Source organism: Lonchura striata, chromosome 32, assembly GCF_050655825.1.
Source record: "Lonchura striata isolate lonStrDom1 chromosome 32, ASM5065582v1, whole genome shotgun sequence".
NCBI classification, from domain to species: Eukaryota; Metazoa; Chordata; class Aves; order Passeriformes; family Estrildidae; genus Lonchura; species Lonchura striata.
Genome location: NC_140734.1, coordinates 6,756,133 through 6,773,901, shown reverse-complemented (window position 1 = coordinate 6,773,901; position 17,769 = coordinate 6,756,133). Strand labels below are relative to the sequence as shown.

Sequence of the window (17,769 nt, the reverse complement as noted above, 5' to 3'; positions counted from 1 at the left end):
AGTCCCTCCCAGTGCCCCCCAGTGCCCACCTTGGTCCTCCTGGGCGGCGTCGTTGTAGTTGACCTGCTTGCGCACGCGCTTGCCCTTGCCCAGGTTGCGGGCCAGGTCCTCCTGCTGCTGCTCGTAGTGGTGCCGCAGCAGCTTCTCCCAGTAGTCGGGGTCCACGTTCTCCTCCTGCTTGATGATCTCCCGCTCGATCTCCTCGATCTGCCGGACACTCAGGGTCAGCCGGGGTCACCCGGGGTCAGCTGGGGTCACCCGGGGTCACCCGGGGTCAGCGCCGTGTCGGTCGGCGCTGGGGACGGCGTGCCCAGCACTGGTGTCCCTGTCCTTGGTGTCTCCAGCATCAGCATCTCCACCATCATCATCATCAACTCCATCATCATCGTTACCATCATCATCTCCAGCTTCATCATCATCTCCACCATTCCCATCGTCATCATCTCCATCATCTCCACCATCATCATCATCTCAATCATCTCCATCATCATCTCCATCATCTCCACCATCATCATCATCTCAATCATCTCCATCATCATCTCTATCATCATCACCTCCACCATCCCCATCATCATCCCCATCTCCACTGTCCCCATCATCTCCATCTTCTCCAGGGTTCCCAACTCCATCATCCCATTGTCCCCACCCCACTGTCCCCACCCCACTGTCTCCATCGCTGCCACCTCCACCATCTCCAACGTCCCCACGTCCTCCACCCGCCCAACATCTCCTCTCTCCATCCCCTCCAGGCCCCCAGCTCTGCCATGTTCGTGTCCCCAGTGTCCCCAGTGTCCCCAATTTCCCCAGTGTCCCCCCATGTCCCCAGCGTCCCCAGTGATCCCCGTTTCCCCCCATGTCCCCAGTGTGTCCCCAGTGTCCCCAGTGTCCCCAATGTCTCCGGTGTCCCCATTGGTGTCCCCAATGTCCCCTGTGTCCCCCAGTGATCCCAGTGTCTCCAATGTCCCCAGTGTCCCCCAATGTCCCCTAGTGTCCCCAGTGTCCCCAATATCCCCAGTGTCCCCAATATCCCCAGTGTCCCCAACATCCCCAGTGTCCCCAGTGTTCCCCACTGTCCCCCGTGTCCCCAGTGTCTCTGGTGTCCCCAGTGTCCCTGGTGTCCCCGTGTCCCCCCACGTCCCCCCGTGTCCCCGGTGTCCCCAGCACACCTTGTCCTCCTCCCTGACGACGTACTGGGCCACCTTGAAGGAGCTCAGGTACTCGTTCATGTTCTGCACGTCGGCGTCGTCGGTGGCGTCCTGGTTGCGGTCCAGCAGCCGCGCGATGGCCTCGTTGTCGTAGTGGATGACGCTGCTGTCCTCCTCCTTGTTGTCCCCTGCGTGGCCACGCGTGTGACACGCTGGGACGCGGCCGGACGTGCCCCACGGTGATGGGACACGGCCTTGTCATGTCCCAACATGGCTTTGTCACATCCCAAGGTGATGTGACACAGCCTTGTCATGTCCCAAGGTGATGTGACACGGCTTTGTCACATCCCAACGTGGCCCAACACGGCTTTGTCACATCCCAACATGGCCTGACATGGATTTGTCACACCCCAAGGCGATGTGACATGGCTTGGCCACCATGGCCCAACATGGCCCAGTCCAACCCAAGACAGCGCAGTCCAACCAACATGGCCCAACATGACCCAGTCCAACCCAAGACAGCCCAGTCCAACCAACATGGCCCAACATGACCCAGTCCAACCCAACATGGTCCAGTCCAACCCAAGACAGCCCAGACCAACCAACATGGCCCAACATGACCCAGTCCAACCCAACATGGTCCAGTCCAACCCAAGACAGCCCAGTCCAACCCAACATGGCCCAGCCCAGCCCAGCCCAGCCAAGCCCAACACAACCCAGCAGGACCCAGTCCAACCCAACATGACCAAACATGATCCAGCCCAGCCCAGCCCAGCCCAGCAGAATCCAGTTCAGCCCAGTACGACCCAGCCCAGCCCAGCGCAGCCCAGCAGAATCCAGTTCAGCCCAGTACGACCCAGCCCAGCCCAGCGCAGCCCAGCAGAATCCAGTTCAGCCCAGTACGACCCAGCCCAGCCCAGCCCAGCCCAGCAGAATCCAGCTCAGCCCAGTCCAGCCCAGCCCAGCAGAATCCAGTTCAGCCCAGTACGACCCAGCCCAGCCCAGCCCAGCCCAGCAGAATCCAGTTCAGCCCAGCCCAGCCCAGCCCAGCCCAGCAGAATCCAGTTCAGCCCAGTACGACCCAGCCCAGCCCAGCGCAGCCCAGCAGAATCCAGTTCAGCCCAGTACGACCCAGCCCAGCCCAGCCCAGCAGAATCCAGTTCAGCCCAGCCCAGCCCAGCCCAGCCCAGCAGAATCCAGTTCAGCCCAGTACGACCCAGCCCAGCCCAGCCCAGCAGAATCCAGCTCAGCCCAGCCCAGCCCAGCCCAGCCCAGCAGAATCCAGTTCAGCCCAGTACGACCCAGCCCAGCCCAGCCCAGCCCAGCCCAGCCCAGCAGAATCCAGTTCAGCCCAGTACGACCCAGCCCAGCCCAGCCCAGCCCAGCAGAATCCAGCTCAGCCCAGCCCAGCCCAGCCCAGCCCAGCAGAATCCAGCTCAGCCCAGCCCAGCCCAGCCCAGCCCAGCCCGACCCAGCCCAGCCCAGCCCGGCCCAGCCCAGCCCAGCCCGGCCCGGCCCGGCCCGGCCCGCGCGGGGCCCACCCTCGTTCTCGTCCTTGAAGAGCTCCTCGGTGCCGAACTTGAGGATGTCGTCGAGCTCCTGCTTGGACATGGAGCCGGCCTTGGAGCCCAGCCCCGGGCGCACCACCAGGTGCGTCAGCATCATCTTGCGCTTGGCCACCTGCGTGATCCGCTCCTCCACCGAGGCCCGCGTCACGAAGCGGTAAATCATCACCTTGTTGGCCTGGCCGATGCGGTGGGCGCGGCTGAAGGCCTGCGAGGGACGGGACATTGAGGGGACATCCTGGGGACACCCTGGGGACACACCAGGGACACCCCAGAGACATGAGGGGACAGGTCAGATGGGATGGGGACACACCAGGGACATCCCAAGGACGTGAGGGGACAGGTCAGATGGGATGGGGACACACCAGGGACACCCCAAGGACATGAGGGGACACCCTGGCTGAGGTGGGGAGCGAGGCTGAAGACCTGTGAGGGACAGGACAGGTCAGGGACACCCTGGGGACATGATGGGGACACACCAGGGACATGAGGGGACAGGTCAGATGGGATGGGGACACACCAGGGACACCCCAAGGACATGAGGGGACACCCTGGCTGAGGTGGAGAGCGAGGCTGAAGGCCTAAGAGGAAGGGGACAGGTCAGGGACACCCTGGGGACATTGTGGGGACACACCAGGGACACCCCAGGGACATGAGGGGACACCCTGGCTGAGGTGGAGAGCAAGGCTGAAGACCTGTGAGGGACAGGACAGGTCAGGGACACCCTGGGGACATGATGGGGACACACCAGGGACACCCTATGGACATGGGGGGACACCCTGGCTGAGGTGGGGAGCGAGGTTGAAGGCCTGAGAGGATGGGGACATTGTGGAGGCATCATGGGGACGTGGTGGGGACATCCCAGGGACACACCAGGGACAGGAGGGTGCCCAGGGATGGCACGGCACAGGTGACACTGCACAGGTGACACTGTCCAGGTGCCAGGGGTGGCACTGCACAGGTGACGCTGCACAGGTGACACTGCACAGGTGCCAGGGGTGGCACTGCACAGGTGACACTGTCCAGGTGACACTGCCCAGGTGACACTGCACAGGTGCCCGGTGCCCACCTGGATGTCGTTGTGGGGGTTCCAGTCCGAGTCGAAGATGACCACGGTGTCGGCCGTCGCCAGGTTGATGCCGAGGCCCCCGGCCCGCGTCGACAGCAGGAAACAGAACTGCTGCGCCCCCGGCGCTGCCCCCCCGGCGTCAGTGACGGACCCAAAACACCCCAAATTCACCCCAAAACCACCCCAAACCCACCCTCGCTGCTGCGCCCCCGGCGCTGCCCCCCCGGCGTCAGTGACGGACCCAAAACACCCCAAATTCACCCCAAAACCACCCCAAACTCACCCCAAAAATACCTGAATTCCCCAGGACACCTGCACACCCCCTGTCCCCTGACACTATCCCTGTCCCTGTGTCCTTGTCCCCTGTCCCTGTGTCCCTGTCTCCCTGTCCCTTGTCCCCGTCCCTACCGTTGAAGCGGTCAATGGCCTCCTGCCGCAGAGCTCTGGTCCATCTCCTGTCCCTGTCCCCATCCCTGTCCCCTGTCCCTTGTCCCCTGTCCCTGTCCCTGTGTCCCTGTCCCCATCCCCTGTCCCTGTCCCTGTCCCTTGTCCCCTGTCCCCTGTCCCCTGTCCCTGTCCCCGTCCCTGTGTCCCTGTCCCTTGTCCCCTGTCCCCTGTCCCTGTCCCTGTGTCCCTGTCCCCCATCCCCTGTCCCCTGTCCCCATCCCCTCCCTACCGTTGAAGCGGTCGATGGCCTCCTGCCGCAGGGCCCTGGTCCATCTCCTGTCCCTGTCCCCATCCCTGTCCCTTGTCCCCTGTCCCCTGTCCCGTCCCCTGTCCCTGTGTCCCTGTCCCCATCCCCTGTCCCTGTCCCCTGTCCCTGTCCCTTGTCCCCTGTCCCTGTGTTCCTGTCCCTATCCCCATCCCCGTCCCTTGTCCCCTGTCCCTGTCCCCATCCCCGTCCCTTGTCCCCTGTCCCTGTCCCCATCCCTGTCCCTTGTCCCCTGTCCCCTGTCCCCTGTCCCCGTCCCTGTGTCCCTTTCCCTTTCCCTGTCCCATGTCCCCTGTCCCTTGTCCCCATCCCCTGTCCCTGTCCCTGTCCCTGTCCCCGTCCCCGTCCCTGTGTCCCTGTCCCTGTCCCTGTGTCCCTGTCCCCGTCCCTGTGTCCCTGTCCCCATCCCCTGTCCCTGTGTCCCCGTCCCCTCCCTACCGTTGAAGCGGTCGATGGCCTCCTGCCGCAGGGCCCTGGTCCATCTCCTGTCCCTGTCCCCATCCCTGTCCCTTGTCCCCTGTCCCCTGTCCCGTCCCCTGTCCCTGTGTCCCTGTCCCCATCCCCTGTCCCTGTCCCCTGTCCCTGTCCCTTGTCCCCTGTCCCTGTGTTCCTGTCCCTATCCCCATCCCCGTCCCTTGTCCCCTGTCCCTGTCCCCATCCCCGTCCCTTGTCCCCTGTCCCTGTCCCCATCCCTGTCCCTTGTCCCCCGTCCCTGTCCCTGTGTCCCCGTCCCTGTCCCTGTGTCCCTGTCCCCATCCCCTGTCCCCATCCCTGTCCCTTGTCCCCTGTCCCCGTCCCTGTGTCCCTGTCCCTGTGTCCCTGTCCCCGTCCCCTCCCTACCGTTGAAGCGGTCGATGGCCTCCTGCCGCAGGGCCCCGGTGATGCCGCCGTCGATGCGCTCGTACTTGTAGCCCTCGTAGTCCAGGAAATCCTCCAGCAGGTCCAGCATCTTCGTCATCTGCGCGTACTGGTCAGACTGGGAGCGACTGGGAGGGACTGGGAGCGACTGGGAGGGACTGGGAGAGGCTGGAGACCCTGTACTGGGCACACTGGGAGGGACTGGGAGAGACTGGGAGAGGCTGGGAGGGACTGGAAGCGACTGGGAGGGACTGGGAGGGACTGCAGACCCTGCACTGGGCACACTGGGAGGGACTGGGAGAAGCTGGAGACCCTGCACTGGGCACACTGGGTGGGACTGGGAGAGACTGGGAGAGGCTGGGAGGGACTGGGAGGGACTGGGAGGGACTGGGAGAGGCTGGAGACCCTGTACTGGGCACACTGGGCACACTGGGAGCAACTGGGAGGGACTGGGAACCCTGCACTGGACACACTGGGAAGGACTGGGAGGGACTGGGAGGGACTGGGGTCCCTGTACTGGGCACACTGGGAGGAACTGGGGGTGCTGGGACAGCCCATACTGGTCAGAATGGGGGGATTTGGGGTATTTTGGGGTCCCACCTGGGAGAAGATGAGCAGGCGGTGGTTCTGGGGGCGGTTTTGGGGATAATTTGGGATATTTTGGGGTGTTTTTGGGGTCCCACCTGGGAGAAGATGAGCAGGCGGTGGTTCTGGGGGCGGTTTTGGGGATAATTTGGGATATTTTGGGGTGTTTTTGGGGTCCCACCTGGGAGAAGATGAGCACGCGGTGGTTCTGCTCCTTCAGCTTGCGCAGCATCTTCTGCAGCAGCAGCAGCTTCCCCGAGGCTTTGATCAGGGCCCCGCCCTCGTAGGCGCCGCTCGGCAGCTTCGGGGACTCCTGGGGACAGGGACAGCGCCGGGTCACCCGTGGGGACATCCCTGGGTCACCCGTGGGGACATGGGGACAGCGCCGGGTCACCCGTGGGGGCAGCGCCGGGTCACCCATGGGGACAGCGCCGGGTCACCCAAACGACACTGCCAGGTCACCCACAGGGACAGCGCCATGGGGACACTGCCAGGTCACCCGTGGGGACAGCGCCGGGTCACCCGTGGGGACAGCGCTGGGTCACCCCTCAAACACCCCTGGCTGTCCCCATGTCCCCATGTCCCCCCACATCCCCTGGCTGTCCCCATGTCCCTGGTGTCCCTGTGTCCCTCCACACCCCTGGGTGTCCCCGTGTCCCCCACCCCCTGGCTGTCCCCACATCCCCATGTCCCCGTGTCCCCCCACACCCCTGGCTGTCCCCATGTCCCTGGTGTCCCCCTACGCCCCCGGGTGTCCCCACGTCCCTGGTGTCCCCCCACGGCCCCGGCTGTCCCCACATCCCTGGTGTCCCCATCTCCCCCCACGCCCCTGGGTGTCCCCGATGTCCCCGTGTCCCCCCACGTCCCCGGGTGTCCCTGGTGTCCCTCACCCTGTGGCTGTCCCCACGTCCCCGGTGTCCCCCCACACCCCCGGGTGTCCCCGGTGTCCCTCACCCTGTGTCTGTCCCCATGTCCCCATGTCCCCCCACGCCCCGCGGGTGTCCCCGTGTCCCCCCACGCCCCGCGGGTGTCCCCGTGTCCCCACCATGGCGGCCACGGGGAACAGGTAGGGGTGGTTGCAGCACTTCTTGAGGTCCATCATGATGTTGAGCAGCGACACCTGGTTGCCCCCGCCCCGCGAGTTGAGCGCCTCGAAGTTGCGCGTCAGGATGTACTTGTAGTACTTCCTGCGGGGACAGCGGTGCCACCGGCCGCTCTGGGGACATTCTGGGGACACGGCGGCGGTGGCAGGGCTGGGGACAGCCCCGCGGGGAGGGGACGGCGCCTACTTCTGCATGGGGCTGAGCTCCACGCGCACGATCAGCTCCGTCTTGGCCGGCATGTTCTTGAAGACGTCGGCCTTGAGGCGCCGCAGCATGTGGGGGCCCAGCAGGTCGTGGAGCTTCTTGATCTGGTCCTCCTTGGAGATGTCGGCAAACTCCTCCAGGAACCCCTCCAGGTTACTGGGGACACGGGGACGGGGTGAGCGTGGGGACACGGGGACAGCGAGGGGACATGGGGACGGGGTCAGTGAGGGGACACGGGGACAGCGAGGGGACATGGAGATGGGGTCAGTGAGGGGACATGGGGGGACACAGGAACCCCTCCAGGTTACTGGGGACATGGGGACGGGGTGAGCGTGGGGACACGGGGACAGCGAGGGGACATGGGGACGGGGTCAGTGAGGGGACACGGGGACAGTGAGGGGACATGGAGATGGGGTCAGTGAGGGGACATGGGGGGACACAGGAACCCCTCCAGGTTACTGGGGACACGGGGACGGGGTGAGCGTGGGGACATGGGGACATGGAGGGGACATGGAGACGGGGTCAGTGAGGGGACATGGGGGGACACAGGAACCCCTCCAGATTACTGGGGACATGGGGACGGGGTCAGTGAGGGGACACGGGGACAGCGAGGGGACATGGTCAGTGAGGGGACATGGGGGGACACAGGAACCCCTCCAGGTTACTGGGGACACGGGGACAGGGTGAGTTTGGGGACACCAGGATTTGGTGGGACACAAGGTGACAGAGGTGGCACAGGAGGGGACACAGGAGGTGACACGGTGACACAAGAGGTGACACGGTGACACCGGAGGTGACACAGGTGACACACAGGACGCACTTGAAGCGCTCAGGCGTGAGGAAGTTGAGCAGGTGGAAGAGCTCCTCCAGGTTGTTCTGCAGCGGCGTCCCCGTGAGCAGCAGCTTGTGCTCGATCTTGTACCCGTTCAGCACCCGGAAAAACTGCGGGGACACGGCCTCAGACCCCAGATCCAGCTGGGACAGCCCTGACCCCCCCCTCGGACCCAAAATCCACCTGGGACAGCCCTGACCCCCCCCTCAGACCCCAAAATCCACCTGGGACAGCCCTGACCCCCACCTGGGACAGCCCTGACCCCCCCTCAGACCCCAAAATCTACCTGGGACAACCCTGACCCCGCCTCAGACCCCAAAATCCACCTGGGAACACCCCTGATCCCTGCCTCAGACCCCAAAATCCAGCTGGGACAGCCCTGATCCCCACTGGGGCACCCCAAAATCCACCTGGGCATCCCTGATCCCTCTCTCACATCCCAAAACCCACCAGGGGCACCCCTGACACCTGCCTGGTCACCCTCAGACCCTGAAATCAGGGATCTCTGAGTTTTGAGGTGCCCCCTACTCCCACCCCCAGCTTTTGGGGTGCCCCCAGCCCCATGCCCGGGTTTTGGGGTGCCCCCCACCTTGGACTGGTTGTTTTTGAGGCGGTGGGCCTCGTCCACCACCAGGCAGGCCCAGCGGATGGAGCCCAGCGCCGCCTGGTCGATGGTGATGAGCTCGTAGGACGTCAGCAGCACGTGGAACTTCACCTGCGCCTCGCGCTGCGGGTACGGGCAGAGCTCAGCGGGGCCCCGCGCCCCAAAACGCAGAGAAACCCCGCCCAGAACTCACCCAGAACCTCAAAATGTGGAGAAACCCCACCCAGAACTCACCCAGCACCCCAAAATGTGGAGAAACCCCACCCAGAACTCACCCAGAACCCCAAAATGTGGAGAAATCACATCCAGAACCCCAAAACGCGGAGAAACTCCACCCAGAACCACCCAGCACCCCAAAACGTGGAGAAACCCCACCCAGAACTCATCCAGCACCCCAAAATGTGGAGAAATCACATCCAGAACCCAAAACGTGGAGAAACCCCACCCAGAACCACCCAGCACCCCAAAACGTGGAGAAACCCCACCCAGAACTCATCCAGCACCCCAAAATGTGGAGAAATCACATCCAGAACCCCAAAACGTGGAGAAACCCCACCCAGAACCACCCAGCACCCCAAAACGTGGAGAAACCCCACCCAGAACTCATCCAGCACCCCAAAACGTGGAGAAACCCCACCCAGAACTCACCCAGCACCCCAAAATGTGGAGAAACCCCACCCAGAACTCACCCAGCACCCCAAAACTTGGAGAAACCCCACCCAGAACCCCAAAATGTGGAGAAACCCCACCCAGAACTCACCCAGCACCCCAAAACGTGGAGAAACCCCACCCAGAACTCACCCAGCACCCCAAAACTTGGAGAAACCTCACCCAGAACCCCAAGGTGACCCAAGTGTCCAGGTGCCACCCCGCTGTCCCCACTGTCCAGGTGCCACCCTGCTGTCCCCAGCTGTCCGGGTGCCACCCCGCTGTCCCCACTGTCCCCCGCTGTCCGGGTGCCACCCCAGCTGTCCAGGTGCCACCCCGCTGTCCCTGCTGTCCAGGTGCCACCCTGCTGTCCCCGCTGTCCAGGTGCCACCCTGCTGTCCCCGCTGTCCGGGTGCCACCCCGCTGTCCCCGCTATCCAGGTGCCACCCCTGCTGTCCGGGTGCCACCCCACTGTCCCCACTGTCCCCCGCTGTCCGGGTGCCACCCCGCTGTCCCCAGCTGTCCAGGTGCCACCCCAGCTGTCCAGGTGCCACCCCGCTGTCCCTGCTGTCCAGGTGCCACCCTGCTGTCCCCGCTGTCCAGGTGCCACCCTGCTGTCCCCGCTGTCCAGGTGCCACCCTGCTGTCCCCGCTGTCCGGGTGCCACCCCGCTGTCCCCGCTATCCAGGTGCCACCCCTGCTGTCCGGGTGCCACCCCACTGTCCCCACTGTCCCCCGCTGTCCGGGTGCCACCCCGCTGTCCGGGTGCCACCCTGCTGTCCCCGCTGTCCGGGTGCCACCCCGCTGTCCCCAGCTGTCCAGGTGCCACCCCGCTGTCCCCGCTGTCCAGGTGCCACCCCGCTGTCCCCGCTGTCCGGGTGCCACCCCGCTGTCCCCGCTGTCCGGGTGGCACCGCCGTGCCCGTACCTTCATCTTGAAGGCCTTCTTGCCGCCCTTGATGGCGGTGTCGTCGAAGGAGAACTCGTTCTCGCGGATGATGGCGCGGCTGTCCTTGTCCCCGGTGTAGGTCACCACGTAGAAGGCCGGCGCCCACATCTGGAACTCGCGCTCCCAGTTGATGATGGTGGAGAGCGGCGCGCTGACGAGGAACGGGCCCTTGGTGTGGCCCTGGGGGACACGGTGTCACACCACGGGGACAGCCCTGGGGACAGCCCTGGGGACACGGTGTCACACCACGGGGCAGCCCTGGGGACACGGGGACAGCCCTGGGGACACGGTGTCACACCACGGGGCAGCCCTGGGGACACGGGGACAGCCCTGGGGACAGCCCTGGGGACACGGTGTCACACCACGGGGCAGCCCTGGGGACACGGGGACAGCCCTGGGGACAGCCCTGGGGACACGGTGTCACACCACGGGGACATGGGACAGCCCAGGGGACAGCCCTGGGGACACGGTGTCACACCACGGGGACATGGGACAGCCCTGGGGACAGCCCTGGGGACACGGTGTCACACCACGGGGACAGCCCTGGGGACAGCCCTGGGGACACGGTGTCACACCACAGGGACAGCCCTGGGGACACGGTGTCACACCACGGGGCAGCCCTGGGGACATGGTGTCACACCACGGGGCAGCCCTGGGGACAGCCCTGGGGACACGGTGTCACACCACGGGGACAGCCCTGGGGACAGCCCTGGGGACATGGTGTCACACCACGGGGACAGCCCTGGGGACAGCCCTGGGGACACGGGGACAGCCCTGGGGACAGCCTTGGGGACACGGGGACAGCCCTGGGGACAGCCTTGGGGACACGGTGTCACACCACGGGGACAGCCCTGGGGACAGCCCTGGGGACACGGGGACAGCCCTGGGGACAGCCCTGGGGACAGCCCTGGGGGACACGGTGTCACACCACGGGGACAGCCCTGGGGACAGCCCTGGGGACACGGTGTCACACCACGGGACAGCCCTGGGGACATGGGGACAACCCTGGGGACACGGTGTCACACCACGGGGACAGCCCTGGGGACAGCCCTGGGGACACGGTGTCACACAGGGACACGGGGACAGGACCTTGAGAAACGTGGGGACAGGTGTGTGACAACAAGGGACCAGGCAGGTGACCCCAGCACTCAGCAGGTGCCCCCAGCCCCACATGGGTGACCCCAGTGACCATTGGGGTGCCCCCAGCCCCACGTGGGTGACCCCAGTGACCATTGGGGTGACCCCAGCCCCACATGGGTGACCCCAGTGACCATTGGGGTGCCCCCAGCCCCACGTGGGTGCCCCCAGAGATGCCCCCAGCCCCACTCAGGTGCCCCCACAGGTGCCCCCAGCCCCACGTGGGTGCCCCCATCCCCACGTGGGTGCCCCCACAGGTGCCCCCAGCCCCACATGGGTGACCCCAGTGACCACGTGGATGCCCCCCGCCTCCCAAAGGTGCCTCCGCAGTTGCCCCCAGCCCAACGTGGCTGCCCCCAGCCCCACATGGGTGCCCCCACAGGTGCCCCCATCCCCACGTGGGTGCCCCCACAGGTGCCCCCATCCCCACATGGGTGCCCCCACACCCCGCGGGCGCCCTCACCTCCTTGTAGAGCGAGTAGAGGAAGACGATGGTCTGGATGGTCTTGCCCAGCCCCATCTCGTCGGCCAGGATGGTGTCGGTGCTCTGCGCCCACGAGAAGCGCAGCCAGTTCAGCCCCTCCAGCTGGTACAGGTGCAGCGTGCCGCCCGTGGCCGTGATGAAGCGCGGCTGCGTCTCGTACTTCACCGTGGGCTGCGGGGACACGGCTGTCACACGGGGGACACGCCACCCCCGACACCCCCACGGGGCTGGGGAGGACTGGAGGGGTCAGGGGGCTCAGGGGAACCAGGTCTGGGGGGACTCAGGGCACCCCAAAAACTGCCAGAGGGCTGGAGGGGTCAGGGGGCTCAGGGGAACCAGGTTTGGGGGGGACTCAGGGCACCCCAAAAACTGCCAGGGGGCTGGGGAGGACTGGAGGGGGTCACAGGGGTCAGGGGAGCCAGGTTTGGGGGGGACTCAGGGCACCCCAAAAACTCCCACGGTGCTGGGGAGGAGGTAGAGAGGTCACAGGGCTCAGGGGAACCAGGTCTGGGGGGACTCAGGGCACCCCAAAAACTGCCAGGGGGCTGGGAAGGATGTGGAGGGGTCACAGGGCTCAGGTGTGTCAGGAGAACCAGGTTTGGGGGTGTCCAGGTTTGGGGGTGTCCAGGTTTGGGGGTGCCCAGGTTCGGAGTACTTGGGTTTGTAGTGCCTGGGTTTGGAGGCACCTGGATTTAGGGTGTCCAGATTTTGCAGTGCCCAGTTTTTGGGGTGTCCAAGTTCGGGGGTGCACAGTTTTGCAAGTACCAAGTTTTTGGAGTGCCCGGTTTTTGGGGTACCCGTGTCTTGGAGTGCCCAAGTTTGGGGTGCCCAGTTTTGGGGGTGCCTGGGTTTTGGGGTGCCCGGGTTTTTGGGGTGCCAGGTTTTTGGGGTACCCAGGTTTTTGGCATGCCTGGGTTTTTGGGGTAGCTGTGTTTGGGGTACCCCGGTTTTTGGGGTGCTGGGTTTTTGGGGTAGCTGTGTTTGGGGTACCTGGGTTTTTGGGGTACCCGGGTTTTTGGGTGCTGGGTTTTTGGGGTGCCCGGGTTTTTGGGGTGCTGTGTTTTTGGGGTGCTGGGTTTTTGGGGTAGCTGTGTTTGGGGTACTCCGTTTTTGGGGTGCCCGGGTATTTGGGGTACCCAGGTTTTTGGGGTGCTGGGTTTTTGGAGTAGCTGTGTTTGGGTTATCTGGGTTTTCGGGGTACCCGGGTTTTTGGGTGCTGGGTTTTTGGGGTGCCCCGGTTTTTGGGGTGCCCGGGTTTTTGGGGTGCTGGGTTTTTGGGGTACCCGGGTTTTTTGGGTGCTGGGTTTTTGGGGTGCCCGGGTTTTTGGGGTGCCCGGGTTTTTGGGGTACCCCGGTTTTTGGGGTCACTCACGTCGTTGGTGGGCGAGTCGGGGGGCCCCTCCCCCGGCGTCTCCTTCTTCTTCTTCTTGTACCGGCGGGGCTGGGCCGGGTCCTCCCCCATGAACACCTCCCTGGGGACACGGGGACACCGGGGGACACCGGGGGACATCAGGGACACCGGGGGACATCAGGGGACATCAGGGACACCGGGGGACATCCGGGGACACCGGGGGACATCCGGGGACATCCGGGGACATCAGGGGACATGAGGGGACATCAGGGACACCGGGGGACATCAGGGACACCGGGGGACATCAGGGACACCGGGGGACATCCGGGGACACCGGGGGACATCAGGGGACATGAGGGGACATCAGGGACACCGGGGACACCGGGGACATGAGGGGACATCAGGGACACCGGGGGACATCAGGGACACCGGGGGACATCCAGGGACATCAGGGGACACCGGGGGATGTGAGGGACACCGGGTGACATGAGGGGACATCAGTGGACACCACGGGACACAGAGGGACACCAGAGTGGGACAGGAGAGGAGCAGGACACAAGGACATGGGGGGACACAGGGACACAGAAGAGTGACAAGGGACACACAGACACGAGGCCGTGGGGACACAGGGACAGACAGCGGTGACAGGGACACGAGGGGATCACAGGGACATGGAACGGGGACAAGGCACATCCCTGTAACCCCAGTGTCCCTCCCAGTGTCCATCCCAGTGTCCCCAGTGTCCCTCACCGGTGCTTCCAGTAGGCACATCCCTGTAACCCCAGTGTCCCCCATGTCCCCATTGTCCCCAGTGTCCCTCCCAGTGTCCCCAGTGTCCATTCCAGTGTCCCCAGTGTCCATCCCAGTGTCCCCAGTGTCCATTCCAGTGTCCATCCCAGTGTCTCTCACCAGTGTTTCCAGTAGGCACATCCCTGTAACCCCAGTGTCCCCACTGTCCATCCCAGTGTCCCCACTGTCCATCCCACTGTCCATCCCAGTGTCCCTCACCAGTGTTTCCAGTAGGCACATCCCTGAAACCCCAGTAACCCCAGTGTCCATCCCAGTGTCCCTCCCAGTGTCCCCAGCATCCCTCCCAGTGTCCCCAATGTCCCCAGTGTCCATCCCAGTAACCCCAGTGTCCATCCCAGTGTCCATCTCAGTGTCCCCAGCGTCCCTCCCAGTGTCCCAGGTGTCCCCAGCGTCCCTCACTGGTGCTTCCAGTAGGCACATCCCTGTAACCCCAGTGTCCCCAGTGTCCATCCCAGTGTCCCCAGTGTCCCCAGTGTCCATCCCAGTGTCCCCAGTGTCCATCCCAGTGTCCATCTCAGTGTCCCCAATGTCCCCAGTGTCCATCCCAGTGTCCCCAGTGTCCCTCCCAGTGTCCCCAATGTCCCCAGTGTCCATCCCAGTGTCCCCAGTGTCCATCCCAGTGTCCCCAGTGTCCCTCACCAGTGCTTCCAGTAGGCACATCCCTGTAACCCCAGTAACCCCAGTGTCCCCAGCGTCCCTCCCAGTGTCCCCAGTGTCCCTCCCAGTGTCCCCAGCGTCCCTCACCAGTGCTTCCAGTAGGCACATCCCTGTAACCCCAGTAACCCCAGTGTCCCCAGCGTCCCTCCCAGTGTCCCCAGTGTCCCCAGCGTCCCTCCCAGTGTCCCCAGTGTCCCTCCCAGTGTCCCCAGTGTCCCCAGCGTCCCTCACCGGTGCTTCCAGTAGGCACATCCCTGAAACCCCAGTAACCCCAGTGTCCATCCCAGTGTCCCCAGCATCCCTCCCAGTGTCCCCAGCGTCCCTCACCGGTGCTTCCAGTAGGCCAGCTTGTGCAGGTCGTAGTCGGGGATGGGCATCTCGTCCTCCTCCCAGGTGGCCTGGTCGTAGGGCAGGTCCCGCCACTTCACCAGGTAGTGGTACTGCCCCTTCCGGTCCACGCTGCGCGGCACCGGCACCGCGTCACCGGGGGCACGGGGACACCGGGCACGGGGACACCGGGGACATAGTGTCACCCGGGGCACGGGGACACCGGGCACGGGGACACCGGGGACATAGTGTCACCCGGGGCACGGGGACACCGGGCACGGGGACACCGGGGACATAGTGTCACCCGGGGCACGGGGACACCAGGCACGGGGACACCGGGCATGGGGACACCGGGGACATAGTGTCACCCGGGGCACAGGGACACCGGGCACGGGGACACCAGGCACGGGGACACCGGGGACATAGTGTCACCCGGGGCACGGGGACACCGGGCATGGAGACACCGGGCATGGGGACACCGGGCATGGAGACACCAGGCATGGGGACACCGGGGACATAGTGTCACCCAGGGCACAGGGACACCGGGCATGGGGACACCGGGACACCGCGTCACTGGGGGCACGGGGACACCGGGGACATAGTGTCACCCGGGGCACAGGGACACCGGGCACGGGGACACCAGGCATGGGGACACCGGGCACGGGGACACCGGGGACATAGTGTCACCCGGGGCACGGGGACACCGGGCACGGGGACACCGGGCACGGGGACACCGGGGACATAGTGTCACCCGGGGCACAGGGACACCGGGCATGGGGACACCGGGACACCGCGTCACTGGGGGCACGGGGACACCGGGCACAGGGACACCGGGGACATAGTGTCACCCGGGGCACGGGGACACCGGGCACGGGGACACCGGGGACATAGTGTCACTGGGGAACGGGGACACCAGGGCACGGGGATACCGGGGCACGGGGACACTGGGGCACGGGGACACCGGGGCATGGGGACACCCGGGGCACGGGGACACCGGGCATGGGGACACCGGGACACCGCGTCACTGGGGAACAGGGACACCGGGGCACGGGGACACCCAGGGACACTGCGTCACCGGGGGCATGGGGACACCGGGGCACAGGGACACCGGGGCACAGGGACACCGGGGACGCTGCGGGGACACCGGGGACATGCGGGGACACTGCGTCACCCGGGGCACGGGGACACCGGGGACATATGGGGACACCGGGGAACAGGGACACTGGGGACACGCAGGGACACTCAGTGACACCACAGGGTCATCCAGGGACATCCAGGGTCACGTGAGGACACAGAGAATATCTGAGGTGCCCTAGCGGATATCTGGGGTGCCCTGGAGGATATTTGGGGTGCCCCGGGGGACATTTGGGGTGCCCTGGAGGATATTTGGGGTGCCCTGGAGGATATTTGAGTGCCCCAGAGGACATTTGGGGTGCCTTGGAGGATATTTGGGGTGCCCTGGGGGACATTTCGGGTACCCCGGGGGACATTTGGGGTGCCCCAGAGGACATTTGGGGTGCCCTGGAGGACATTTGGGGCACCCTGGAGGACATTTCAGGTACCCTGCAGGATATTTGGGGTGCCCCAGAGGATTTCTGGGGTACCCTGGGGGACATTTGGGGTGCCCTGGAGGACATCTGGGGTGCCCTAGAGGATATCTGGGGTGCCCCAAAGGGTATTTGGGGCGCCCCAGAGGACATTTGGGTTGCCCCGGGGATATTTGGGGCGCCCCAGAGGACATTTCAGGTACCCTGCAGGATATTTGGGGTGCCCTGGAGGGTATTTGGGGTGCCCCGTGGGACATTTGGGGCGCCCTGGAGGATATTTGGGGTGCCCCGGGGGACATTTGGGGTGCCCTGGAGGATATTTGGGGTGCCCTGGAGGGTATTTGGGGTGCCCTGGGGGACATTTGGGGTGCCCCAGAGGATATTTGGGGTGCCCCGCGGGACATTTGGGGCTCCCTGGAGGACATTTGGGGTGCCCCAGAGGACATTTGGGTGCCCTGGAGGACATTTTGGGTACCCTGCAGGACATTTGGGGTGCCCCAGAGGACATTTGGGGTGCCATGGAGGGTATTTGGGGTGCCCCGAGGGACATTTGGGGTGCCCTGGAGGGTATTTTGGGTACCCTGCAGGACATTTGGGGCGCCCCAGAGGATATTTGGGGTGCCCTGGAGGACATTTTGGGTACCCTGCAGGACATTTGGGGCGCCCCAGAGGATATTTGGGGTGCCCTGGAGAACATTTGGGGTGCCCACCTGTGGTTGATGATGCGGTGCACCGTCATCCACTCGGGTTTGATGCCGTAGCGGTAGAAGCGCTCCTCCATGCCCCCGAAAAGGGGGTCCCCCCCTGCCCCCCGCTTCTCGCTCTTGGGGTCGTCGTCCCCGGAGCCGTAGTCCAGGGGAGGGGGCTCGTCCATGTCGTTCTTCCGCTGGTAGTTCCGGTACATCACCAGGTGGAAGATCTCCAGCTGCGCCCCGAAATCACAGGAGACACCCCAAAGTTAGGGGGGAACACCCCAAAGGTAGAGGAGAAAACCCCGAAGTTAGGGGGGACACCCCAAAGTTAGGGGGGAACATCCCAAAGTTAGGGGGGAACACCCCAAAGGTAGAGAGGAAAATCCCAGAGTTAGAGAGGAAAACCCCAAAGTTAGGGGGGAACATCCCAAAGTTAGAGGAACACCCCGAAGTTAGAGGAGAAAACCCCAAAGTTAGAGGGAAAACCCCCAA

General features: G+C 64.9%; 1 protein-coding gene across 5 annotated transcripts in view; it reads right to left on the bottom strand.

Moving 5' to 3' along the window:
* CHD3 (chromodomain helicase DNA binding protein 3) overlaps positions 1–17,769 on the bottom strand; it is a 59,993-nt gene that overhangs the window by 19,303 nt on the left and 22,921 nt on the right. For 4 of the 5 annotated variants that reach the window (XM_085564173.1, XM_085564175.1, XM_085564176.1 and 1 more), the window contains 15 exons: positions 17,296–17,510; positions 15,039–15,170; positions 13,266–13,365; positions 11,873–12,064; positions 10,252–10,452; positions 8,663–8,800; positions 8,062–8,183; positions 7,224–7,397; positions 6,980–7,121; positions 6,116–6,247; positions 5,332–5,449; positions 3,780–3,904; positions 2,687–2,918; positions 1,167–1,333; positions 30–207 (listed from right to left, as the gene is read on the bottom strand). In XM_085564173.1, the coding sequence (XP_085420299.1) occupies positions 30–207; positions 1,167–1,333; positions 2,687–2,918; positions 3,780–3,904; positions 5,332–5,449; positions 6,116–6,247; positions 6,980–7,121; positions 7,224–7,397; positions 8,062–8,183; positions 8,663–8,800; positions 10,252–10,452; positions 11,873–12,064; positions 13,266–13,365; positions 15,039–15,170; positions 17,296–17,510 (2,368 nt within the window). The remainder of the gene's footprint in view (positions 1–29; positions 208–1,166; positions 1,334–2,686; positions 2,919–3,779; positions 3,905–5,331; positions 5,450–6,115; positions 6,248–6,979; positions 7,122–7,223; positions 7,398–8,061; positions 8,184–8,662; positions 8,801–10,251; positions 10,453–11,872; positions 12,065–13,265; positions 13,366–15,038; positions 15,171–17,295; positions 17,511–17,769) is intronic. The other variant, XM_085564174.1, reaches the window with a different exon arrangement.